This window comes from Nilaparvata lugens, chromosome 11 (assembly GCF_014356525.2).
Source record: "Nilaparvata lugens isolate BPH chromosome 11, ASM1435652v1, whole genome shotgun sequence".
Classification (NCBI taxonomy): domain Eukaryota; kingdom Metazoa; phylum Arthropoda; class Insecta; order Hemiptera; family Delphacidae; genus Nilaparvata; species Nilaparvata lugens.
The window spans coordinates 45,123,262-45,132,831 of NC_052514.1; the positions used below are offsets into that span (position 1 = coordinate 45,123,262).

A 9,570-nucleotide genomic window follows, 5' to 3' on the forward strand; every position below is an offset into this window, starting at 1 on the left:
TTATTTTCAATCACCGATTAAATTTGTTTTTCAAATGTGAGAATATTAACACTGATGGGCAAGCATCATAAGAAATATTGAAACCCTACCTTATAGAAATAGACACGGCCAGACATCTGTGTAATGTATGCAATGAATAATCAAGTTTTCACCTGATTGATTGTAATTCTATAATCTGACTAGCAGTCAGGCTCGCTTCGCTCGCCATATATGTCTAGCCAGGGGGCTCCGCCCCCTGGACCCCCGGCTGGATCGTCCAAAAATGAGATCAGCGGGCTCTCTTCGCTCGCCTGCATTTTTCATTTGAGCATGCTTCATTCCATCAGAAAGTAAAAGTACTGAGAAAACGCAGAACAGCTGAAAAAACGTTGGAAAACGCTGATTTTGGGCGTATCTTTGATGAAATATTAAAGTCACCTCATCACAAAATTTTTAGACCCTAGCTAAACCTCTGTACCAAATATGTACATTTTCTGTTCATTTATTCTTGATAAATCTGAGAAAAAGCAAAAAAAAACCGCTGAAAAAACGAAGATTTTGGGCGTATCTTTGGTGTTATTGCAAATTCCTTTTACCAGAACATTGATACTACACCCTACTACACCTAGCTCAGCCCTAGCCCTACCCTTCTACTACACCCTAGCTCTGTACTAAATTTGAGCAATTTCTGTTTATTTGTTCTCGATAGATCTGAGAAAAAGCAAAAAACGCTACTATATTTATAGTGGTATCAAAGTATGGAGGAATTATTTTTCTTTTCATATTATTATAAAATTTCAAAAAACCTTGAGTATACATCGACGCGCATTTGAAAAAGGAATATTCCTGCCAAATCTCATCGAACTCTATCAACGCGGTTGGCCGTGATCGCGTTACATACAGACAGACAAAAGCAGATCGAGTTGAAACATAGACCTCACTACGTTCGGTCATTTATAATGTATAATGTACTTCATCTGTATTCGTAAATGAAGACTTCTGCATGCAAATTAAATCCCCAATAATTGAAACATGCTACAAGCGATAATATTGTAATAAGATAATGGGTGGATGTAGAGTTTCCAGTCTCACACTGACAGAGAAAACCACGAGATAACAAGAGAGAAAAACCAGACAGAGATAGAGAAGAAGATAAAGAGAGAATAAGAAGATAAAGAGATCAAGGCAATTAAGAATTTCAATATAAAAAGGTGGTCGGCCGAGATTCAAAGACTTGACTACTGGAGGATTTCCGCAATTTGAAACGGAATTTGAATAAGGAAACCAAGTGCGTAACGAATTTAAACTGTCAGCAATAAGTGTAGATAGCTTCCCACTCAATTACTCAATTAATACTGACACATTAAAGTGAGATGCACACTAGATAGACACGTTTTTGCACCCACCTAAATGCATGCATGCAGGTTAATCCTTTCAATAATGTGATCTTAGTTCAATGCCAATATTGAATACATCACTTGAATTAAATTTTATTTGTGCTGAAATTTGTTGAAATACTATATCATTTTTCGTAAATTGAAGCTGCGTTTACACCAATGTTATTAACAGATAATTTCAATTTATTGGAAAAAAGATACATTGTAGTGAATGTAGTTAATCAGTGTGGATGCGACAGGCACACTACCCAAAACCGCACTCCACACAAAATAATAAAGAATAATAAGAAAACAAAAACAACTTATACAGAAATTAAACAAACTTCAGAATTACATGCTAAATCTTAAAATAAAATACTAATTATTTATATCATTAAATGCTATTCGTATTGTACAATATAAATAATTTTAATTAAAATAAGAAAATAAGTTTAATTGAAATAAGAATAGAGAGAATAAGTTCAATATAAATGGAAAAAAAGTCGACCATTTAAACTAAACAAAATTAAAAAGAAAAAATAAAACAGAGAAGAAGTAAGGTAAAGACATATATTTATAGATAGATAGCAGAAGAAGAGAGGAGAGAGAGAGATAACTTAATCCTTATAGATTCTTTTAGATTGAACGGAACTTGACAAGCACATATGTTCATCATGTGTATGATAAAATAATAGTAATGTTCAATCTAGTAGAATCTATAAGGATCAAGTTATCAACATTTTGTTTATTACTTTGGTGTAAACGTAGCTTATCGTAGTTTGGTCTAAACGTGATTTATGGAACTAGACTATGAAAATTGAGTACGTTACTGGAAATATTTTCATTTGTGCTCAATTTGATTGAAATAATTTATTTGGTAAAGTTTTATTTTGCTGAGATTACAGCGTTCAATTTGCTGAGGTTCACAGAATTTAATTTGAATTTTGTTTATTAATGATATCATTGATTCATTAGCATTTGAATAAATGCAATTTCCATCTGTTTTTGAAATTAATCTATTATAGGTCTGGTGTTTTTAACAAAAACGTTCGAGCTGTATAATGCGACAAAATTATAATGATAATAATGATTATCGAGGTTGTTGATACTGGACTAGTGACTATTGAATACGTCACTGTTGATTTATTAATCTGTGTCGAAATTGATTGGAAAAATGTATTAAGGATAATTTTATTTTGCTGAGTTTAATCTATACTGATACAGACCCACGACAAGTGAATTAGCCACTGCAGATTAATTTAACTGAGATCAAATTATTGGTTAGAATATTGTAGCCCAATATTCCGATTCAATAAATTGTAGTCTATAATGCAGGATTCTATAAGACATGTCAATTAGTCACTGCAGATTTATCTAACTAAGATCAAATCGGTTGGAATATTGAAGCCCAATTTTCTAATTAAATTGCAGTCTATAATGGAGGAGAATCTATACTAGGAGATACTCTTTACAGATTGTTCAACTGAGTTATCATCTCTCCATCATCTTATTATTCAATTCAGGGCCGTTTGCACAGTGTGAGTTTAAACTCTGTATTGAGTTTAAACTCTGGGAAAGTTTAAACCTCCAAAGCAGGAGGTTTAAATCAAATAATTTGAATTAACTTGACATCTGTGAAGATTTGATGGGGAAACAGCTTTTGAATTTTGTCGAAACTTTTTCGACAGTTGTTTTTATTGCTTCTGTAGACGATAATAATTATTTAGGTTATTTTTGAATGTAAAAATAATTATAATGGAGGAATTGATATAAGTTTTTAATTCGATTGAAAAAGATGACTGCGAAGAAATTTTGAAACAGAAAAATTGGACAAAAACGAATAATAAATTGAAATTTGTGGGATGATAGAGAATCTTTTTTACGGTTTTGCTTGAGTAAAGTGTCAATTAGAATTTGATTTAATAAACCACTTGATAGAAATTAAGACAATTTTTAACAGTGGTATTTGATTAGAAAACATGTTTTTAATAACACATAACTAAGATATTTTTCTTTCGAGAGATTTCTAATGAACGAGAAAGACCGTAGTAGATTCAAGAGTACGGTAACAATATGAATTTTTACTTTCCTTGCCCTACTACCATAGGTAAGGAAAGTATTGCTTTCCAAAAAAAATTAAGGTACCCCAATTTCAAGTTTTCTATACGTTTCAAGGTCCCCTGAGTCCAAAAACATGATTTTTGGGTATTGGTCTGTGTGTGTGTATGTGTGTATGTGCGTGTGTGTGTATGTGTGTGTGTATGTGTGTGTGTGTGTGTATGTCTGTGAACACGATAACTCCATTCCTAATTAACCGATCGACTTGAAATTTTAAACCTAAGGTCCCTATACCATGAGGACCCGACAATAAGAAATTCAATAAAATTCAATTCAAGATGGCGGAAAAAATGGCGGATAATTACTAAAAAACCATGTTTTTCACGTTTTTCTCGAAAATGGCTCTAACGATTTTCTTCAAATTTATATCATGGATAGCTATTTATAAGCCCTATCAACTAGCATAAGTCTCATTTCTGGGAAAATTTCAGGAGCTCCGTAATATTCTTGAGAAAAATGGCGGAAAATGACTAAAAATCCATGTTTTTCACCATTTTCTCGAAAACGGCTCCAACGATTTTCTTCAAATTTTTACCATGAATAGCTATTTTCAAGCCCTATCAACTGGCATGAGTTTCATTTTTGGGAAAATTTCAGGAGCTCCGTAATATTCTTGAGAAAAATGGCGGATAATGACTAAAAATCCATGTTTTTCACCATTTTCTCGAAAACTGCTCTAACGATTTACTTCAAATTCATACCATGGATAGATATTCATAAGCACTATCAACTGGCATGAGTCTCATTTCTGGGAAAATTCCATGAGCTCCGTAATATTCTTGAGAAAAATGGCGGATAATGACCAAAAACCTGGTTTTTCACGGTTTTCTCGAAAACGGCTCTAACGATTTTCTTCAAATTCAAGCCATGGGTAGCTATTCATAAGTCCTATCAAATGACATGAGTTTTTTCCTTGGAAAATTGCAGGAGCTCCGTAATATTCTTGAGAAAAATGGCGGATAATTACTAAAAAACCATGTTTTTCACGATTTTTTCAAAATAACTTGACCGATTTTTTTCAAATTCATACTCTGTATAGTTATTTATCAGCTCTATTAACTGGCATGAGTCTCCTTTCTGGGAAACTAATGGAGGGTCCACCCCATCCTTGAGAAATGGACTTTGTAACCTCCTTCTCGTGCATGAGGTAGGTAGGTAGAGCAGTCATAAAATAACACATAGTCGAGATATTCATCTGTAGAACAGCTGTTTTGACGACTTTAAAAAAATGACGACTAAAAAAATCATTGAATTTCACAATTTACACAAAGGAAAAAGTACTCTGAAAACAATTATATATACACATATACAAAAGTCTGATCGTAGTTTCGAATATGAGCAAGGAAAGTTGTGTGAGTGTACCACACCAGATTTTTTATCTTACATTCTAAAATATATTTTTTGGTGCCAGCTAAACATAAGTTTCAAAAGAATTTCTTGATCGCTTTTCACTTTTATTACCGTACAGCTTACAGCTCTGTGGATTTTGAACAAGAAAATAGTAGCTACATAACCTCAATTTACTGATGGTTTGTAAACAAATAACAAATTTCCTGTAAAAATCAGTCTTCCTGATACTATAAACAATGACATTCTATTACCAACTTAACGCTAAACTAGTTTAACTTAAACTGGATTAGTAAATGCACTGAGAAAACCGATTTAAGTTTAAACTTTCAGATTAACTTAAACTCGATTAACTTAATCAAGTTTAGCAATCTATACTGTGCAAACGGCCCATAGAGTGCTTTTTACTAAGGGGTATGATACCACATGTATCTTCAGCTTGTGTGTTGATTTGGAAAGAAAAAGGGTCGCATTCACAGTTTTAGGAGTGTTTCAAGACATTATATTATAGTCTACTCAGTGTTCAATAGAAATGAGAAAACAAAGTAACCTTTTCCAACTCTATTTCCTCTTCACAACATGTCTCGACTTTAATGACATTTTAATTTTGACTTGAATTTAATTTCCATGTAAATACGAGTAGCCCTTACATAAAAAGTTAATGTTGAAGATGAAATACCAACCAAATATCATAAGTAAATGGAAATACACTCAATTGCAAATAGCAATGTATAGTTGTATGTGTGTATGTCAGTGTATGTATAGTTCCTATAGTGAGGCCTATATGTTTCGGATGGACACGTTAAGCTGTCGGTCCCGGCTGCCTGAAAAGCAGTCGTTAGGTCATGTCAGAGGCCCTGAAATTGATCAGTTGCGACCTGAAAACTCTGACACCAGACCTGAGCCAGCCAGGTCACTCGATATTATTATTATTATTATTATAGTGAGGTCCACGTTATAATGACAGTATTTGATCAACTTTGGTTTTGCTATCCTTGTTTATCATTCGACAAAGCCGGTGAAACTATCCATTTCTAGGTCAAAAACGATGCCAATTATGTTTTCGACAGTTTAGAAATATAATTAATTTGTTCAGAGAATCGGCATCGCTATTTTTCTATCTTCACCCACTGCCATTATAACGTGGACCTTACTATAGCTTCGATATTTCGTTGTCTCCCATAATTCGTGGAAGATCATTGGTCCCATACACTACAAGGTTCTTAAGCTTAAGTTCATCCAAGGAAGATTCAACATCAAATATGATGGAATAGACAACTATTTATAATAAATAAATAATAATTATTTATAATAAATAATAAATAAACAATTATTGATTTTGAAATAAGATTCACAGAATATTCTTAAGCTTGACAGAAGTGTGTTATGGTGTATTATTGTCAAATGAAGTGAATTCGTATGGCTTTTGTTGGTGGGAGTCTCTTGCGGGAAGGTCCCACCGCCTGGATATTTATTTTAAGCCGTCAATGGGCCTTACGACTGTCATACTTCAGCCGGGACCGACAGTTTAGCATGCCTATCCGATAACCCGGAAGTGATCTGGTTAACAAACTTTTGGTTGTGAGAGGGTTTGAACCCGGGATCTCTATGCTGCTACATTATTGTCAGATAATGTAGTTTCATTGAGCAAAAACCGTGTTACTCCATGGAATCATATTCAGGATCATAAGTAATAACTTATTTCATGTGTGATTCATATTCCTTGTAATCTTATGTGTGATGTTTTGTAAGATATGATAATTTATGTCTCCAAAATCAAATTGTTGTTATAAAACAAGATAACAACTTCCTATAACAGTTAAAAATGCAAATTTTGTTTGATCATTTAATCATTGTCTATCTTAGTTTCCTCCAGTGATGCTTTGCATACTCCTAATTCAGAAATTATTATCTAATCCTATCTTGAAAGGGTCATTACTTTTATTTGACCAATACGATACGAGGAGGAAAAAGCTTCCTTTAGCAGTTAAAAATGCAAATTTTGTTCAATCATTATCAATTTTAGTTTCCTTTAGTAATGCTTTTCAGACTATTGATTCAAAAATAATACCAGAATCGTATATTATAATGGTCATTAATTTCATTTTTCACCAATACGAAAATGGTTGTACAATTCCTGATTGATAAAGTACCTATAGTTCCGTATTTTTCGCTTCAGTCATGATAAATATAATTGTGAGATTGTAACTAATATGGTAGCTTTAAACTGTCAGAATTCCTAATGAATAATACTTTACACTTCCCATTAACAAAATACTGACATTCTGAGGTGAATCTAAGTATGGGACATGCTCAATGAACTTGAATACATTTACATAATAAATGAGCTACTATAGTTAGGCTCACGTTACAATGGCAGTGGAGAAAGATACTAGAACAGCGTTGCCAATTCTCTGCCTTGCCACTGCCTTCTATAGAGGATAACTGATACCGGTATATCTGATCGTGTGAATCTCTGTAGTATATAATACAAGTAATGACAAGTGGCTGTGAATGCTTCATTATTGTTGAGCAACCGTTAAGCATCATTAACTTTGTAAGTCCAAGTTAAATTTGGATTTGTTCAGGGGTTAGATGATGCTTGGAAAGTGGTAGAGGATAGTGGAGAAGATATAGAAGAAGGTTGTGGAATTCAAAGTGAAATCCGAGTGAAGAGTTATAAATTGTTTGTTTTAAGATTCTCCTCATTTATGAAGAGCTGTGTTGACAAAACACTTAAAATCATAACACTTGAAATATCCAAGAAATCCTTTGAAAGCCAAGCACTCTTGATAATATTACAATAGAAAACAAAGCAAGGAAGAGGGATTGATTGATTGAGTACTTTATTCATGTAGATTACAATATATACTGGCTTATAAACTTATATAAAATAGCTTACAATACATCAAAAATATAGATGAATTCACATAATATAGACTAAGAAAATAATTATTGAACTGTATATGATACGAAAAAAGCAATTTGTAATAACTAAAGATAATATTGTTATGCATCTACATAAATTGGCGGAGCTTTGGACTTATCAATGTCCATTCTCCGGAAAGAATATTCAAAATATCCTTCCCACTAACTCTCTACCAAAGAGTCAAATGAATGGGACACAGTCAAATGAATGGAGGGGAAATTGAATATGGGTTGAAAAGGATAATATATAAGACAAAGGAAGAATACCAATACAATCTTCATAGGAGCTGACATGATACACATGGGAATTCTAATAGAATAGAATAGAATGACTGTCTTTATTTTTCCAAGAGAGCGAAGTTAGGGCGCAGTGGGCCTTCTCAAATAAGGTTTTTATAGTGAGATTTACTCTACACTTCCAGCATTTCTTATAAATAACACCACAATGCTATCAGTTTGTATTTAATGTCACCGTGGAAAGCTTTCTTTTCCAGGGGAGAAAAACACGGAGTTTTTCAGTGAAAATACGAAAGGATATTTTTTCCGGTCAAATGTGAGGAGAACCATCAGAGAACACATTATACAATTCTTTAATGCACTATTCTATAGAGAGGACCACGTTATAATGGCAGTGTTTAATTAGCAATTGTATTGCTATCCTTGTCTATCATTCAAGAAAACGAAAAGCGCTATCTCTTTAATGCACTATTCTATAGTGAGGTCCACGTTATAATGGCAGTGTTTGATTAGCAATGGTATTGCTATCCTTGTCTATCATTCAAGAAAACTAAAAGCTCTATCTCTTTCTCGCTTTGCTCTGTTTCCAGATTGTCTTTTAACAATTTAGAATTTATAATTGATTGATAAATAATAACATCTTAATTATGAAATTATTTAAAATATAATTGATTATTTTAAACGAGAATGAACAGTTAATATTACATCAATAAACCTGTATCAGCTACCGTCTACAGAAGGCATTGACAAGACAGAGGATCGGCAACGTTGTTCTCCTATCATTCTCCACTGTCATTATAAAGTGTACCTCACTATAGTATATATATTATTCTCTTTCATCCTCTATTCACTTTTCAATTCAATTCGATTCAATTCTTTCATTTTTTCCATGAAATTATGAATGTCGTTTCAAGAGACGGATAGAAAATCGATAGAAAACTGAAAGAAAACCCAATTTTCCAGAACTTACCGGTGTGAGAAGTTTCCCGGACGACATGTTGTCAGTGTAGAGTGAAAGATAAAGACGGGACCCGCACCAGATAGAGTGAGAGGGCACGACAAACAGGGCAATATCCAAATTTTTGCAGTTTTTAAACCAATTTTTTGCAGTTTTGAGACCTCCCCAAGCACACACGATGGGCACGCACTTAACACTGGACGGCTGAAGCGAAACTTGCAAGCTCGCCGCTCAGGAGCGCTCTGGCGGATATCAACTGAAACTCAACTGAAAACGCAACTTGAAGGGTAGGAGCCTGTTGTCAAGGTCATCCCCTGTCGTCCGTGACGTCACAGCTCACAACTTGTATCAGTTATCGTTGCTGGAAAACGTTACTTGTTTTGGTTTTGTTAGTTGTAGCAAAAAAAGTTATTTTGTAAATTTCAATTTTTATTAATCTACAATTTTTGGAAATTCAGGTTAAATCTGTGGTTGTATGGTGAGATGGTCCACGTTATAATGGCAGTGGAGGAAGATAGCAGAACAACGTTGCCGATCCTCTGTCTTGTCACTGCCTTCTATAGACGGTAGCTGATACAGGTTTATTGATGTAATATTAACTGTTCATTCTCGTTTAAGATAATCAAT

The 9,570-nt window shown here is 33.6% G+C and overlaps 1 protein-coding gene across 1 annotated transcript in view; it reads right to left on the bottom strand.

Annotated features, from left to right (window-relative positions):
* The window catches only part of LOC111049110 (cytochrome P450 4C1), a 49,931-nt gene extending 40,731 nt beyond the window's left edge, over positions 1–9,200 (bottom strand). The window contains exon 1 of the mRNA XM_039438531.1: positions 8,956–9,200. Within this exon, the coding sequence (XP_039294465.1) occupies positions 8,956–8,982 (27 nt within the window). The 5' untranslated portion in view covers positions 8,983–9,200. The remainder of the gene's footprint in view (positions 1–8,955) is intronic.
* Between the last annotated feature and the right edge of the window lie 370 nt (positions 9,201–9,570).